Below are 17,459 nucleotides of genomic sequence, written 5' to 3' on the forward strand. Positions count from 1 at the left end.
GGATATCTGACATCAAACTGCCGAGAAGAGGTGTGTACACACCATTTGTACTGTAATATGTGCGGTATTCTGTACTCCGTACTTGTCACTTGTCTAGGCCATCGGCTCAGCCTTCATCAGGCGTCCAATGTCTGCGATCCCGTCAATAGTCAATCCAACCCACTACGTAGTCGATCTGGGTTCTGACAGCTCGCCTATCCTTATCCACTTTTGGCTTAATTTGCCGCACGAGATTTGTACGATTACCGAATACTGATCCCGGAATTCCGGTCGAAGCCAATATTGGTTTTTCCAAAGTACCTGCATCAAGGAGATACTATCGATCGTCCATCGTGCTCCAGGGAACAGAAATGGTTAATGGCGCAAATCGAGACGAGAAGCAATTATAAAGTTGCTGGTCCTTTTGCTTCGAAGCCCGGCAACACAAAATGGATTTATGACGGGGGACCGGGAGCAGCCTTCTGTCAGAAATTCAACAGTTGCACGAGAATGAATTACATGTAAATGATAAATTGTGGTTTTTCTTGTCGTTATCGGCACCTCCGTTCTGCATAGCAGGAGCTCTCCTACGGGCGTGGCCCCCTTTTCCCCCAGAAAGACCTCCCCCCCTTGGCCTCGTCACCCCGGCGTGCATATACACGTATCTACGGGTATACATGTGGACTAGCCTACCAAGGTACACAACAATGGAACCCAAGATCGGAAGAGAAAATGTCCATCTGGTACCCTTTCCAAAAATTCTCTATCCTATCAGTGCGGGTCGGAATACTCCGTACCAGTCCAGTTCTCTTTGCATCAAATCATGGCAAGAGGAAGACCGGGTTCGGAATGAGATGATATGCAAACATCTACCAAGTTCAGAAGAAACTATGTTAGATTCAGATCTGCGGATTGCCCTTTCTTTCCCTGTTCGAACTAGAAAGCGAAGGGTGAACATAAGGAACTTGAGAATCGACAGGAAGTGATACCATAACGGAGTACAGAGTACTGAGTACTTCGCACATAGAACACACAAATACACCTAAAAATCGAAATTCCATAAGTTCGGTCGATCCGTGACGGAACCCCATCAATTTAGCATCCCCTCCATAATTCGGCAGGCCTACCGCGTGCCCGGGGAGTGATTGGTCCATGTGTCACGGCCCAATGAAATATGAAATGAATGACTCCTAACTCCCCCCCAATCAGGACACTGAAAGGCCTTCTGAAAGCTCAGTGGGCATTCTTTAGGGCGGTCGGCTTAGGTGGGTTCGTGTCTCTTTCATCCGCTATTCCTGATTGGTAATCTTGACAGGCGATCATTAGAGAGTGTTGTATGGGGGGGTCAAATTTCTTTTTGGATTGACCTCCTCGGATTTTCTCGGCTTCTGTTGCAAGAGCCGCATTCTTTTTGGTTATCGCGATTTGGCCTGCGTCTCTTGGTTGCCTTTTGCGCCTTTTCCTAATTAGGAAACTCGGTCGGAAGCTCCCCCTCCTTGTTAGATTTATAATTCACAGGATACTGTTCCTCTGTCCACGACATATGTTGTATGTCTACAAATAAATTCTACATCCCTTGATCACTGGAAGATCCATATCCGAAGAAAAGTAATGGTGGGTCCGCCCAACATGGATGAAGGAATGTCAATCTATTTTTTTTTTCCGGGATGCACGGTGAAAAGAGTGACATTAGGCGGAGATTGATTTGATTGCAGACCCATCTACTTTGATGATTACGATCTATTCCCTTCATGGAACTAACTATCCATCTATGGAGGTTGCCAAACCAACACCGGGGTGATTTTGTGCCACCAAAAAAGAAAACCAACCCAATGTCGGCCCCCTCGATCCTCCGCATTTCCCATTGACCAAATTTGTCTAGACTATCTACACTAATTACGCCATATAGCCCTAGCCGATACAGGGGAGTGCGAGCTGTCATTCGGAGTGTCCGTGTTTGGGGGCCGATGCACCAAAATACAACTAGCGCCACACATGCCCAAGCCACAGACCCACGCTGGTCTATACCAATCATAAGCGAAAAAAAAGGCGTTCTTGGAATTCGTCACATAGCCAAACATCTTAGGGAATTGTTGATCCACATCCCTGAAAATCAAGGCGCAGCTGGATAAATTACACCGCTGTCTGGGGATTTCGTATTTATCGGCGATCCCGGTGGTTAAAACCCCCGTGCATTAAATGGGTCTGTTCTACTCACTAGGAAACAGTCATGTACTCCGTTTGCAAAGTCTAAATTTTAGTTTGTACTAAACTGGGGGAATGAAGTCATATCCAGCGTATGTGCTGAGTTGGATTCATTTTGTTCTGGTGAAGCCTTGGCCACATCCAACAGAGTGAACCTGGCGGCATCTGGGGATTTACTTGTCAGGTTTCGACGCATGTTCCTACACGGTTACAGGGAGATATTTACATGCGATGCCAAGTTGTCCCATTTTTTTTTTCGCCTCAGAATTAATCGCTATAAATATATGGAAGTAATTTAATACTGTTTTGACGGATGAAATTCAACCTCTACGTCAAACACATACCCCAAAATGTCCTCTAGCGCGTTAGCCAGCCAGCACCGAGAAATGGCCGTTGAGAGACGCTGTCAGTCCTTCACACGTGCGATAGAGGTGTGATCCTTTGATCCAATCGTACGCTGAATTTGTTATCCCCCTTTTTCCTTTTGGCCCCCAACTTCTATAGTATTTTTTCCACCACAACACCGAAACACACGGAAAAGCCACACACTGGAAAATGACACTCCGGGCTCTTCTTTTCGCTTCGAGGAGGATGGGGATAGCTAAGAATTCTCCACTTGAGCCGTCACCACAGCATTGGGGGACACCCGCATGCTCACCCGCTTAGAGAGTTTGGATGGAATATTCACCTTGTCGACAACTGAGACAACGTATTGCATGCTGAAAGGGAGGCTCATCCGGCGACTCCGAGGACCTCCCCTGTAGGTCCATCGTACCGAAATTTTAAAATACTACTTCGTACAATGCAAGAGGCTCTCAACTAGCGTTGCTGCCCCTCGAAGATTGGTGGAGAACAAATACCCCAATGTGTCGGTGCTAGCGCTTGGGAAACGAGGTACAGCCAAATATATTTTAGCCCGGGTAACACGGATAATCGATCCATGGGTTGATCACTTTCATCAACGACACTTTGTGCTTCCAACTTCCTTTTTTGGTGATACTCGTGCTCGGATTGACCTCGGGGCCCAAGGTCACGGAAGCTAGTCTCCAGAGTGGTCTCCCCCAGAGCTTGGAAATCTTCTAGTTTCGCACTTTTTCCCCAAAATCATACCAGACCCAAGAATAAACCAACCCTCAGGCAAGCGACCAGAGATCCCAGATGTAGTAAGATATAAAATAATAGTGGTGACACCTCAAGTCTACAGTTCTCATCTCAGTCAAGCATTGACGCTGAACCCATACCATTTACAGCAGTGCACATGCCAACAGCGGTCCTTACGCCCTACAGAAGCAGCGGGCAGGATGAGGGTGGGGGGGAAGATGTGATCCCTGCCCACCCGCGTGGTTTTTTTTTCTTTCTAAAAACCGAAATGAAATAAACAGGATGAAACCGCAGGAGAAGATCAACGTTAACGAGACGAGAGGACATGCATAGACAATCCGGTCTGGAGTGGGTATTCCGGATAGGGCAGGTGTGGTTTTTTTTTTTTTTTTTTTTTTAGGATCACTGATATTGCACGGCATGAAACACTAAAAATAATAAGATACCTGTCTATCCTTCTCGTCTACGGAGGATCTGGTTACATCTCTGGAGTTGGTAAATTGGTTGGCGAAGTCATGGTTCATGGTTCATTTAGTCCCCGCTGATCTGTTGCAGGACATCCACATTTAATCTCATCCAGTCTTTCCTAAATTGGTTAAGATGCTTTTGATGTTTCGATGTAAAACGTTTTAGGCCCCCAAATTTTGACCTCTCTGTGTGGACAGGGTTGGCGGCCCCATAAACGCCATCTGTCTTCTGTGGCTCCTTTGGGGATCGCGATAAGCGCTTCACAAGGATTTGGATTGTTGCGGCTTCTTTTGAACAACCGTCTCTAAATTGTGCGAAGCCCAGCATTTAGCGCTGTGGACATACCGCATTCAAAGGTAGCAATCTTTCCCGATCGTGAGTAAGGCACAATTAATATCTCCTACTCCCAACGAATACCAACTTGTTGGATTTTCAAAGCCTTTAATCTAATATTAGTCTAGTCTGGGAACCATTCGCCCGGCACTCGAGTGTTTCAAGAAGCGATGCTTGTATCTTTCAACCGTACGCCACACAATGTCCAGAAAGAATATGTACAGGGCTAATCCCTGTGCCAGTAATCAAACCCTTCTAGAATAGCACCAGGGATCCCTTTCTAGGTTACGCAACAGAATAACTGTGACCGCGCCCTGTCGGGGGTTTCCGAAGCAAGACATCCCAACACACTAGATTTCTCAACACTTTCCCAATTTAATCTATTCTACACAACTCTACACCCAATTTCTCTAGACAAGATCCTGCAGCTGGAAAGATCCACAATACCTTTGTTTCGACAGCGATGTAGGTACGCAATAGATGTAGCATCTTACAGCGACTCCGACGATCCCAAGATCTAGACCTTCACGCTCCTTCTTCGAAATCCTTCGACCCAACGTCGGGCGGCATATTCTCACCTTCCACCTGCTCAAATTGCGACCACATCAATACCAACATCTATCTTTCCAGGCCAAAAAAGAAAAATCAAGAAATAAAACTGGATCCGTTCATAAACTAAGGGCCTCCCCGAGCGGCAATCGCTATCATGTCAATGCGAACATCACCCCGGGCTTTGTACGTAGGTTGAGTGGAGATATGTATTGGAGTGGAGGCCCAGGGCGCGGTGAGCCTCATTTACCCCGTCACTGTCCCGCATTTCTCGGTCCTCTTTTCCAATACGGAAGCGGGGCCGCTCTCAAGTCTGTCTCATCTAGGTTTACCGTAGGTCCGCTTATAAAAAATTGCCCTGTCTAGCCGACTTTGGTGCTTGGCGGGTTCCGACTGGCTAGGCCTGCAACGCCCTCAATAGGGTGCTACGATGACACTAGAATGCACGATTTAAGTGCCGGCATTTACTTCCCTGGGTCTGACTGGCATGGTCAAGCGAGGATAGTTTGAACCCACAGCATGGAGTAGCCCTCAGAAACGATAGAAATTAGGGAAATTGGTCATCAGATCTCCGTCTCCACAGAGCAAGGTAATCTTCCAAGAGATCTTTCAGACGGGGTTTGGGTTGAAAACTAGTTGGACTATCGATTGCGACATTACAGGTCATACCGCGACCAAAAGCCGACGTATCTGACAAGGGAAAGGAGCCTGAGCTTAAGTTACTCCGTACGCGAGAACTATTTATTCTGGCAATCCTGACTGATAAGATCGTGGTGTGTGGTCTGCGTAGTAGATCCCTATTAAGGTATCCAGAAGGAAGAGAGGGCATCTTAGCACATCAGCCTCACATTAACCCTACTGCTACTTGCTTTGTGCAACTCACAAATAGTCGTGGCCCAATAACATATTTTCATCTTTCCTGTTTGATGATAATTCGCCTATTCGCACCCCTGCAAATCGCAGCGTCATGGGTCACACAGGCAACACCCCTGCATAGGGACTTGAGAACAGGTGACTTGCACGATTTAGCCTACCAACACCAAAGCCCGCACAGTATGAAGCTTCTCTCAACCAGGGACCTCCCTGTCTGTCTCATCACCATGGGATACATCTCTAATGCTAATATTTAGACGGTTCGATTGGCCCCATTCATCGGCAAGGTAAGTTGCCGTGCTGTGGGCGCGGTCCGATCCTCTCGGTCCACGATTCCATGTGGTTTGGACACGATTACCAGTCCATGTGGGACCGCAACATGGACTTTTCAGAAGCAAAAGGTGAATACAAACATCCTTCGGTATATCGGTAGTTTACCCAAAGTCAGGATCTTGGTTGGGTTCATTGCCTAACAAGGTTAAATGCGGGAAGGACAGGGATGTTGACCGTCCTAATTTCAGTAATTGCATCGCGAGGCGAGTAGGGTGATTCAAAACAGTTCTATACGTAATGGCGCGGCTCTTCCACTTTTGCGTTGGAGTTATTCGTCCTACGTCTGCCCTAATTCTAATCCCTTGCTTCTGCTCGTGTATGCGACCAGCAGTGGTAGAGTCATCAGGGCGTTGATCAACGTGTTCATGGGTTTCGGGGTGTTCACCCGAGAAGGGGTAAAAACAGGTAAGACATGCCCAATCATGCACCTACGTACCGCCCACTAAGGACGGGATCTATGCAAGATTAAATTTGAGAAAGGCAGCCAAGCTATTGATCCCAGCAGAATGTAGAGTCCGTCACCCGTCGACCGAACGTGGCCCTGATTCAGTGTCTCGGGGTTCATTTCTGGTATTCTTTGACGCAGATCAAAGATTCTAGCCCTTGGTCATTTTTTTTCCTCCCCATTTTGGCTTGATCGCACATCATATCGAATCACTTCTCTCGCTGGTCATACACCATCCGTCACGCCCCTCGGGTTGAGGTTCCCCCAGTCTACTCGACTACACAACAGACTCGAATATCGGGTGGCTCTTTTAGATTAGCGCTATGATTTCATCAGTTGATATCAGATATAAGTGTTACAGCCAAGCAGAGAGGGGAATGCCGTGGATATCCTTCAACCCCGTGAGATAGTCGAGGGAAGGCGTTACGCTGTGCCACCTATGGCCGAGGCCAAAGCATGTCTGAGAAAGTGTAGGCAGGTCCGGGAGGAGATTGATAGCATATCCCGCGTACCGTCTAACCTTCACTAGGGAGGCCTGGGGGTGGTATTCCCTGCAGGTTGGACATGTGCTTTTCGCTTCCTGTACAGAGTACTCCGACCCTAAGATGGACTCCATGCTGCCGATTCGAGCGTCGCGGGGTATACCTACAACAAATTGTGTGAAGTGAAGCCAAAACGTGAAGTGACTAGTCAAAGCCACGGAAGTCCTATCAAGTCCCCGCTGTCAATTTCGTCATGGACGCAATAGGCAAGAGGGTCTTGCTGCACATGCACGATCTAGATCAAAGATAGATATTGATTCTCAGATTTCCCTATATGGCCCTAATGATCGACCCCAACGGGACCTTGGGACGCAGAGGGTGTAAATACTGTCAATTCCGGGTACACATCCCTTCTCCCCGATCGGAGTTGTAATCTTTTTGATTAGATCTATCACACATCCAAGTTGATCACCATTTAGATCTGTCACCCTAGATCTAAATTGGCATGTCTATCTTGAATGCGAAGCGAACTACGACTTTCGATTTATGCAGAGTATTCACTAGCGACAAATGTGGGGAATACACCTCTCCACTGCAAAGATACGTGTTTGTCTCAGTGCTTTGACGTGGCTTTACAAGTCCAGTACAGAACTCGACTTTGCCACAGTGAAAGAAGAGAAAAGAAGAGAAAAGAAGCTAAAAGAAGCAAAAACTCCACAACCTCCACCTCACCAGCCACTGTTCCCAGCCTATGGGGGACGCTTTTCGCTCTCCCCGAGACCCAGTGACCCTCAACCTCCACTGACTGAGGCGGTGCATCCTTAGCTTTTTCCAGGCATGACGTCGGTAACACGGGATATGGACAGTTTTTGGTGGAAGGGCGCTATGACGTAAATAATTTCGACTCTTCGTATTTACGTTTTTCTGCGCCCGAGTGTGGGTATATCCACACCAACATTTGTATCGAAAACTTTTTTTTTTTTTTTTTTAAAAAAAAAAAAAAGAATTCCCCGGGCGCAACAGATAGATGCCCGGGTGCAATTGGTCTGAGCGTACGGAGTACAGGGCAGAGCACGCGGAAGGTGTGGGTGGGGGTAGTACGAAATCCTCTAGTGGGTGATCAGGCAAGGTTAGACCTACCACCCGGGTTCTCGTAATGTGCATCGCACACTGTTGATCAGGTTTTTGGTTGTGATTAGGCTCTCTCGTTTGGCAATTTAATGGCTCCGCTGCCTACGCACCTAGGGTGACGGTGTGGTACTGCCTGATCGAACCTTTGCTTGTGCCCCGGTAGAAGAAGGGGAGGGAGGTGTGTACGCAGTCAGGTACCTCTCTGATCAGCCTGGAATTGACACTTGTGGCGTACAACCAGCAGGTATACTTGCTTTGGAAAGGGCTTGGGATGGTTTGTGGGGGATCTTCACTGTGTGAGCTCGGTCCGCTGCTTATGTCGAGACTTGTTTTATACCCCGGGCAGCCCACAGGCACCTCCCATGCTCCTCGGGCTTGTGATATGCATGTTGGATATTGAGAATCAACGGCATTTACGGCAATTAGTGTGTAGCCAATGAGGATGTCTCGATGTTCTCTTTGGACTTGTGTCTCGTTTTGAGGTCTTGGTTTCTTGAAAAGTCTACGAGAGATGCCGACTCGAAGTCGCGAGAGACGATTCGCCGACACTTGATATCGACATACCTGGAACACATATCCAAAGACAAGGTTGACTTCTAGAAGAACTTCGATGTAATGTCAACGCAGCCGCTCCTGACATTACCAGCTAGACATACATGCGCACCTCAGAATTGACCGGGATATTTCATGAAACACCTAATCTTACCAGGAACGACCCTGAAGATGCAAAATGCCGCAAATTCTCCGCAGGCCTGTTGAAAACACAGTTCCAGATTTGTCCCCCTAGCCCATACGAGACTTTCTATTTGGTCGTGGCCCACGGTCTGTGATCAGATCCCTGGTTCTTGGAGTGAATGCTGTGTGAAGGCTAACCCAGGTGAGATGAGAGAGATTCAGACTAAGATTCAGACTAAGATCAAGACCTATTAGCAATTTGAAATGGCTGTCAACGAATGAATAGTGGGGGTTTGGTGTGTCAATATATATCTTTAACCATTTTCGTACCAGTTTGGTTGCCAAGGAGAAACCGCGAACCCAAACCCCATCTCAACGCTCCAGTGATTCGCACCACATGATTGATCATACATGCATCATACGAACCCGCACAACCGCATGAAACACAAGCCAAGAATTTACAGGAAAAAGAGCCCCGATCCACGTTGAAACACGACTGTGATACAGAAACCTATCTCGCCCTTGACACCACGCCACGTGAGACGTAAACCATATACTGAAGTCGAAAGCAGAAGGTCCGTTTACGTCTTTTTTTTTTTTTTACCAAATCTATCTGATATCATAAAATCACGCAGCTGAGAACCTAAAATACCTACTCAACTAAAACACACTAAGCATCTATTCCCAGGACGTAATGTTACGTCCCCCACATCGTCCCTATTAGCCCAATATCAACATCCAATTGAATCTAAGAACGTGAACACCCGGCCACGCAGAGCAACCGCGTGTTTGTACTCCCCTCCGTAGACAGAAATATGTGAGATCAGTTCCCGATCTCCTCGCACAGCAAACCATGAAAGTGGCAGTCCTTATTTGCATGCACACATAACATGTCGAAGCTAGGATTGCACCCGGGTACGTCCGGGTGTAGAGAAGAAAAACAAAAACCAAAACAAAACTACATTCTCCAGAAGAGAGCGAGAGAATTATGAAGCAGGAATTATTTCGATTCGTCAAGTCTGTATCTCATCCCTCTACACCTCCCCGTTCTAGACCACAACCCGAACACAACCACGAAACAAGAACTTTACCAGTTCCAAATCGTCACAGATTACCCACGTGCATGGCGGACCCCAGCTAGCCAAATAGAACCCTCACCAACATCCACCCGCTCGCCTGTTTCTCCTCAATCCGTCGGGTGGTCATTCCTACCACCCATCCTGTGCAACACATGTCCTTTCGGCATGTGCTCGTACACGAAAGCAATCCACAACCCCCCAAACCCCACCCCAGCCCAGTCCAGCCCGGTTTGGATTGGCATGCTGGGTTTCGAGTTTTGATTTCGAGCATGGATGTGTGAAGGGGCTGATTTGCGCCGAGGGGGCGGGACTGGTACTTGTTAGGAATACATGGCATGGTATACCTACATACGCAGATCAAGATCAGACTGGAATCTCTGAAATGCCGTTTGTACTTTTTTCTGTATCCCGACATGGACGTGTTCCCACCGCAGGTTCTCCATACAGGTTAATGATGATGATGACATGCGGTGTTAGTCTGACCTGCATACAACGCCACTTACTGCGTCCTTGAGTTTGTGTGCATACATCTCCTTACAACAAACCAGATACTGCCTACTGTTTACGGAGTACCCCGTGCTACATGCATAGGGTAGACAGCAAGCCTGTCCCGAAGGCCATCTAGAATCCAGGACGGGACCGAAGGATGAGTTCCAAGGTAGGAGGTGGCACGGCAGTTTCAATCCTGAGGGTTTGGTTGGTTGTGGAGGTTGGTTGGGTGAGTTGGGAAGGGAGGAGGGTCTGTGGGGTTTCCGGTGGATAGATGGTCTTATGATCCTTTAGTTCATTGGGGTTGAAGGGAATTAGATTTCGGCGATGGATGTGGCATGGAAATAAGGAGAGGGTGAGGAAGAGGGAGAGGGGGGGGGGGAGTCTGGCGTCCGAGTTCGGATTTTGATTTGGACTGGTGTTGTGAGATTGATGCCTGATTGGGATTGAGATCGGGCATAGGCTTCGATATATAGGAAGCGTTACTGGTGTAGGCGGTTGATTGTTTTGGATCAGCCACTGTTGCAAACACAATATGGATACCAAAGAATAAACCGATCAGGACATTGGCGCCTAGAAGAAATTCCAATGGGATTGGGTATTGAGGTTCGATTAAGTATAAACAGACATGGAGACGGTAGAAGGATAGGAATATAGTTCACCGGTAATAGAGCTCACCAAAGTCCACCTAAAGCCATCATGAAGAGAGTAATTAGGAGATTATAGTCTGGTTTTTGTAGTAGTCGCAAGCATGAGGGTGTTGCAGACAATACTTGGGCACAAGAGCAGTAGCCATAACACCATTGGCAACGAGGTATTCGCGGAAGTTCAGAAGACGCTGAGTCATGTTGTTGGTACGCTTTCTGCCCGCAGCATCACGGTTACCAGACCAGACAAGCTCACCCAGCGCAGCAGCGCGAGGCCAGAACGCACTGGAGATGGTCACATCGTCGATCTGCTCCGACCACAAGGGTGACTCGGCGCCGATAACGTGCTTTGCCTCGGACGTAGTGAGATTGGTGAGAAAGTCGTAGTCGTAGATACGCTGCCAAGTCTTGTAGGGCGCGCACCAGTTTCCACCGCCGCCGCCGTAGTTGAAGGTGACACCACCAGCGGTGTTGGTCTGCTCGTTGTAGCGGGGGTCATTGGTGATCGCACCGCCGTGGCCGCAGTCGAGATAGAGGAAATCGGAGGAGGAAACAACGACGTCGTAGCCGGCCGAGGTGAGCTTCTTGATGTTACCATTGCCGCTGTTCCAGCTCTGCATGACGATATCTTTGGGCACATGATGGGCGCTCTCTGTCGCGATGGTTATGTCTTCCCACATCATCAGGCGGCGATGGTCGCCTACACTTCGGAAAATGGGCAAGGAATGATCAATCCAGTACTGACTGAGGTCTCGGTAAGTGCGCGAGGGATCCTCGGCAAGCCACTTGGTGACGTGAATGCTGAAGTTATAGCAGTTGGGCTGGATTTCGTCGCCACCAACGTGGAAGAAGTTGTCACCGAAGATGTGAGACAACTCTTGGTAAACATTCCTGACGACTTCATAGGTCTTGGGATAGATGATATCGAGCTGGCCAGGGTTCGGTTCGACCGCGGTGTGTTCCGCCCACACGTCGTTTGACCACCAGGTGTTGGCGCAAGCCACAATCTCCGGGTCGACCTGTTGCCAGCCCGAGGCAGAGTGGCCAGGCATGTCGACCTCGGGGATGACGCGGACACCTCGCGCGCGGGCGTAGACAATCACACTGCGCATGTCTTGCTCGGTGTAGGTTTCGCGAGGCGAGTAGGCATCCTTGGTCATCTCAGGATAGGAACTCATCTGCATGGGCCATGACTGAGCATCATCCAAGTGCCAGTGGAGGACATTGAGCTTGGACAGAGCCATGCCGTCGATCTGCTCGAAGATCTTTCGAACAGTGATGAAGTTGCGACCGGAGTCTATCATAATACCACGGTGGGGGTACAGGGGGGAGTCCCTAATTTCCACGGGCTGTTCAATGATTAATCCGCCCTTGCGATCTGAGATGATGATCTGCTGCAAAGTAGTGAAGGCGTGCAATGCACCCCAGACCGTCTGAGCATTGATCCGGATGCCGCTATTAGCCACCACCAGGTCATAGGATTCATCCACGCCATGTTGGAGATCAGCATCGTTATCCACCACATGGACCTCAACTTTGTGGGCTGCCGAGGGCGCGCGTTTGGTTTTGGGGGTCGAGGTAGGGAAGGCCGGGTAGGAGGCGATGGGAGCTTCCACAGCGGCAGGGACCCATTGCAGGGTGATGATAGTCTTCCATGCTCGCTCCCAAGCTTGAATGATCACAGGAGAGTGATGACCGTTCAAATCCAAGCGGTTAACTTGGATTGGACCGGAGGATCCCCAGGTGATGTTACGGGGGGCAGGAAGTGGATTCACCTTGACGGCGGAAACTGCCGTCAGGGCCCCGAGCACACTCAGGACAGAGGCGAACTTCATGTTGATAAGTTGAGTGATGATAATAAGAAGGAAAATCGATGCCAGAAGATAGGCAGAGTTATTTATGTTCCGCTGCATTGCCGATCTCTCATCGGAATGTGTCTTGCAACTTCAAGGACGCTCGAGATCGAAAAACAAACAGTGCTCCCTTGTTACATTGCATCTGCCACTCAACCAACTCAAGTCAATCGGGTTCAAATCACCACCAAGGAATTAGAGAAGAGAAGGGTGTAACCTCTGGATGCAACTTCAACTTTCCTCAGATAACAGGATGGGCATTTCAAAAGAAGGGGGGAGCAATGGACCTGCGGAAAAATAACATAGTCACACTCTGGTGTCGATCTATCAAGCCACCTTGATACTGGAAGAACAGATCAAAACACTCGAGAACGCTGGGAAAGGAATAGAAAAGCTCCACATGGGACCTCAGGTATCATTTAATCTACTTCCAATCTATGACACCGTCTCCAACGACTTCTCCAATTCCATCCCCTCCCGGAACTCCTCCTTGATGGCTGCTGCAGCCTTATCAGCGGGGACAACACAAGGCCGTCGAGGTAGACTACCATACCCACGGTAGGATTGCAGGCAAGTCTTGATAGCGATAAAGCCACCATGGACAGCAGCCCAGTCAGCGCGCGCAACTACAGCCTGCACCTTCTGCGCCTCCTGGACCTTACCAGCACGATACAATTCCATTACCCGCACACACGAGCGAGGTATTACATTGGCAACCCCACCAATAATGCCCGCTCCACCAGCAATCAGCGTCTGCAGCGTGAAATCAGCCGAGCCACCAAAGGTCAAGAAATCAGACCTCGCCGCCGCAACACGAGCCAACTTGCCCGTGTTGCCGCACGTGAGCTTGCACCCGATGATCTTGGGGTGTTCCGCGAGAGCCACGATGTCATCCGAGCTAAGATCGAGGCCGGACTGCACGCCGGGGAAGTTGTAGATGAGTACAGGAACGGGCGAGGCATCGGCCACAGCTCGGAAGTGAGCGTGCATGGACTCGGTGCTCACGAGCGCCTTGTAGTAGCTGGGTGGGAGCACGAGGACAGCGTCAGCACCTGCTGCACCGGCATCCTCACAGAACTGGATGGTTTCACGCGTTGAGGCGGCACCGGCGCCGGCAATCACTGGCATGCTGGTGTAGCCGGCTGCGTCGACGGCCCGACGGGTGGCGGCTGTGATGGCCTTGCGCTCTTCACGATCTAAATGCACGGCTTCGCCATTGCTGCCCTGGGTTACTAGGCCGGTTACCCCACTGCGGGCGAGATAGACGGCGTGTTTCTCGACAGTTGCAATGTCGACTTCTTCGTCGGGTTTGAAGAACGCTACCGTGGGGACATACATTCCGTGGGGGAGGGGATTTGGCTTGGCTCCGTTAGTCATTTTAAATGAGATGAGGTCAATCTATTGATCCGTTAGGGGAAATTGCTGTGTGCTTCTCTCATTTTCTGCGATCTGATCTTGGAACAACAGAGAGACAATGAGGGGGATCACTATTGGCAGACCCTTCCGCTATTTAGCTGGACATTTCCCCCCACGTCCTACCCCACAGATTTTCTGAATTAACCGAATCATTTTACATTCGACACTTGGCAAATCTGCGCGACGGTGATGCGTTTTCATTTGGACATCATCATCTCTCCCCGCTTTATGCGAGACTGACTACCGAGGTGTGTGTCGAATCCGGAGTACAAGGCTTACTGTTGTTTTGCTTACTTCTTGGAAGTATTCCAGTTCCCATACTCTCTCTTGAAAGCACAAGATTGGAGAGGCCTCCTTGGATCTTGTGCAACGATCTGGATATACCCCTGAATCTACTCAGAGCTATGAGTATAACTATTGCTACTGTCCATGTCTTGCCCAACACAATCCTATCCTATAGCCAATAAAGCCCTTAGACCCCTCAACCCCATAGATGGGCATCGATTGAAATTCCGACATGGGGCAATGGTTGAATTGCCGTCCCCCACACTGGGGGCCGTGGGGGCATGTCCTGAGATTTGGGGGGGGGACATTGAGAATATTCCAGATATTGTACATTTTCAATCTTCACATCTCTACTAAGAAAGAGAATTCTCGAGTAAAACTAAAAGCGACAGAAAAATCAAAGTAGAGCGAAGAGGTTTGCCTATTAGTACTGTCTCTGGGCTGAATCCTTTTCATTAATTCACAATAGAACCATACAAGAACAAAAGCATGAATGAATAGAGTCCTGAAGCAAAAGAGAATGAAGACCTACTTGGAAACGTTTCTACACGACCATCTTAAATGACTTCACTTCGACGTCCGCCAAGAACTTCTCCCATTACTCCGTACTCAATCCCCCAATCCCTGTCAAACCTTGGAAAGGGAATCCTGAATCCACCACACAATGAACTGAACTCTCAACAATGGCCCTTCTGTCGCGGTCTTCCCTCCGCTTTGTGCGACGGGCGCCCGAAGAACCTGCCGACGGTCTGGCACCGCCGACAAAGAAATCGCGCGAAAATGGCGACCGCAAGAGCTCCCCCGATTGTCTCGACACCAAAGATCCAACGTCAAAATCCCGTCCCAACTCGAAACCCTCGCGCCCGCGCATTTCCCATCGTACTCGTCGCAGCTCCTCTTCCTCCGTTAACACAGTCGCCTCCTCCGTCGGGCGATTGACGACCCCAGCGACACGTACAAACGGAAATGGAATTCTCAAGACCCCACGCGCCCGCCGTGACTCTGGAACCCCCTCCGGCGCGCATTTGTTGCGCAACGTGCACGAGTCGCCAGATCCATTGGATACGATCTCTCCAGCGCCCTCAGTCACGAAGCAGCGCACTGTGGCCCCGGCGAATGCGGAATCGAATGTCAAATCGCCCGTTTCGCCTGCGACCCGCACGACTCGGCGCAATGAAAATCGATCGCTGGCCGAAGCTGACGAGAAGGCGATCAAAGAGGAGGGTGCTATAGGGGGTGCGACTCCCATGCAAGATACCAAGAGCGCGGCTCCGGACGAGCAGCCTGCATCAGCAGATACACGGCCAGGGAGACGGTCGTTGCGTTCAACTGATACTGGATCACGATCCAAGAGCGAGCTTGCGCAGTATTTCCACAACTACGAACAGATTATCAGTTTGGATGTCCCTGAACCTGGTAGGTGACTCAACTCTGGGAGGGGATTGAGCGCATGGCTGACATGGAAAACTGTGTAGAGTTCCTCGCCGCCAAAACGATCATCACTCTCGTCGACGATCTATCGCGACCATTACCATTCTGCTCCAACCCCGAACCTACACCCTTCGGCAACCCGCTACGGAAGCTCTACGACTGTGAAAAGATCATCTTCCCCGACCCGGCGTCGAGTACACCTGCAATTGACCCACTGGGCGAAGAGACCTATTTCCGTGCGCATCGCAAGTTCGAACGACAAGAGAAACAGCTCCGCAACATCGAGCGCAACCGCGCTCAACACGAACAGCAAGTCCTAGAGCGTCTCCTGGACGAACTCCGCGGCCACGACTGGCTACGTATGATGGGCTTGACGGGTGTCCACGAAAGCGATAAAAAGCTCTACGAGCCCAAGCGTGATATCCTGATCCAAGAGCTAGTCACTCTGGTCAACAAGTTCCAGGCTTGGAAGGACGATGAGCGTCGCCGCAAGCTGGAAAAGGAAAAAGCCCACCCAGTGCCCGGTACGGAGGCAGCACCCAATGCCCAACGACAGCACTCGCGCAAACGATCCCGTCCAGCCGAAGACGTGGCCAGCTCTCCGGCAGCGGGGACCGATCTACATAGCATGCCAGAAGTCTACGCCGAGCCAGATCCCGATCCAAGTGACATCGACGCCTTGGCTGCGCGTCAGCTCCACCAGGAGGCTCGCTCCGCAGGCGTGGCTAAATCGCGCAAGACAGCACCTGCTGCTCGCAAGTCTATCTCCAAGCCCACTCCCAACACAAACATGACCAACCCCCACCCCACTAGACCCAACACCAACGACCTCGAACCAACACCCACTCCCAAACGCAAAAAACCCAACCCAACACCCACAAAATCCCTACCTCCACCCCCAGCCCCAGCCTCAACTCCAATCCAAACCCCCAACCCCGCCCAACGACTCCAACAAGCCTCCCTCTCCCACTTCTGGAACCCAGCCCCTCGAACCAGCCCATTCATATCCTTCTTCCGCCAACGACATGTCCGCGAAGCAGCCATCGCGGCAACAAAAGGCATCCGCCGCAGCGGGTCCCGCCCAGCCCTCGCATTCGGATACCCGGTTCCCGAACAGACGGAACAGGAATTCGAGCTGCCGCCGGAGATCCTGAATGAGGATTCTATCCAGCAGTCGCAACGGAAGAGGAGGAGACTCAAGAGGCGGAGTTTGGGGGCGTGATTAGGTGGGTTCTACAAGGGAGCCTGGTGCATGAATGGTTGGTTGGTTGGTTGGTTTTTTTTTCCTTCTCTATTTGTAAGATAGCATTTTTTACTAGCATGGTGTTCTTTTTTTTCGTTTCATTTCGTTTCCGGACTCGAAAGTATGCTGGCGCTGGTTGGCGTTGGTGGTGGTGGGATGCATGGCTAAGGTCCGCCTTTTCATTTTTGTACAGGTACATCAGTTAGTTCATGGCCAGTCTGATCCGGTTCAAAAAAATTTTGTCCTCTTGATATCGTATTACCCACTGTATATACGTATGTTGTACGTAGGTCGTGAGTGGGATTACTACCGCTGTTGGTGTGGAGGATATGCGTCAACACGGTTATTCCAAGATAGTACCTACCACCTGTCGAGATGATCCTTCACCATACTAGCAGTGACAGCGCAGCTCTTTTACATTCCCAATGAAAAGTATTGCAAA

The 17,459-nt window shown here is 49.9% G+C and overlaps 5 protein-coding genes across 5 annotated transcripts; 2 read left to right on the forward strand and 3 right to left on the reverse strand.

The window, feature by feature from the left end:
• Window positions 1–2,549: 2,549 nt before the first annotated feature.
• On the reverse strand, window positions 2,550–2,902 carry Pdw03_5292 (uncharacterized protein; the record flags this gene model as incomplete). Its single annotated transcript, XM_066101019.1, has 3 exons — window positions 2,550–2,641; window positions 2,719–2,785; window positions 2,843–2,902. The coding sequence occupies 3 exons, from the start codon at window positions 2,900–2,902 to the stop codon at window positions 2,550–2,552; spliced, it is 219 nt and encodes a 72-aa protein (XP_065957959.1).
• A 4,893-nt stretch (window positions 2,903–7,795) lies between these two features.
• Window positions 7,796–8,837, forward strand: Pdw03_5293 (uncharacterized protein; the record flags this gene model as incomplete). The annotated part of the gene is made up of 9 exons (XM_066101020.1): window positions 7,796–7,827; window positions 7,893–7,897; window positions 7,968–8,014; window positions 8,063–8,077; window positions 8,141–8,173; window positions 8,326–8,487; window positions 8,550–8,708; window positions 8,767–8,776; window positions 8,830–8,837. The coding sequence occupies 9 exons, from the start codon at window positions 7,796–7,798 to the stop codon at window positions 8,835–8,837; spliced, it is 471 nt and encodes a 156-aa protein (XP_065957960.1).
• Window positions 8,838–10,854: 2,017 nt separating this feature from the next.
• Pdw03_5294 (Beta-N-acetylhexosaminidase) lies at window positions 10,855–12,624 on the reverse strand (the record flags this gene model as incomplete). Its single annotated transcript, XM_014683531.1, has 1 exon — window positions 10,855–12,624. The coding sequence occupies one exon, from the start codon at window positions 12,622–12,624 to the stop codon at window positions 10,855–10,857; it is 1,770 nt and encodes a 589-aa protein (XP_014539017.1).
• Window positions 12,625–13,077: 453 nt separating this feature from the next.
• Window positions 13,078–14,019, reverse strand: Pdw03_5295 (putative 4-hydroxy-2-oxoglutarate aldolase, mitochondrial; the record flags this gene model as incomplete). The annotated part of the gene is made up of 1 exon (XM_014683530.2): window positions 13,078–14,019. The coding sequence occupies one exon, from the start codon at window positions 14,017–14,019 to the stop codon at window positions 13,078–13,080; it is 942 nt and encodes a 313-aa protein (XP_014539016.2).
• Window positions 14,020–15,026: 1,007 nt separating this feature from the next.
• Window positions 15,027–16,996, forward strand: Pdw03_5296 (something about silencing, SAS, complex subunit 4-domain-containing protein; the record flags this gene model as incomplete). The annotated part of the gene is made up of 2 exons (XM_014683529.1): window positions 15,027–15,759; window positions 15,819–16,996. The coding sequence occupies 2 exons, from the start codon at window positions 15,027–15,029 to the stop codon at window positions 16,994–16,996; spliced, it is 1,911 nt and encodes a 636-aa protein (XP_014539015.1).
• Window positions 16,997–17,459: the final 463 nt, after the last annotated feature.

The sequence above is a fragment of the Penicillium digitatum genome, chromosome 6, assembly GCF_016767815.1.
Source record: "Penicillium digitatum chromosome 6, complete sequence".
Taxonomy (NCBI): Eukaryota; Fungi; Ascomycota; class Eurotiomycetes; order Eurotiales; family Aspergillaceae; genus Penicillium; species Penicillium digitatum.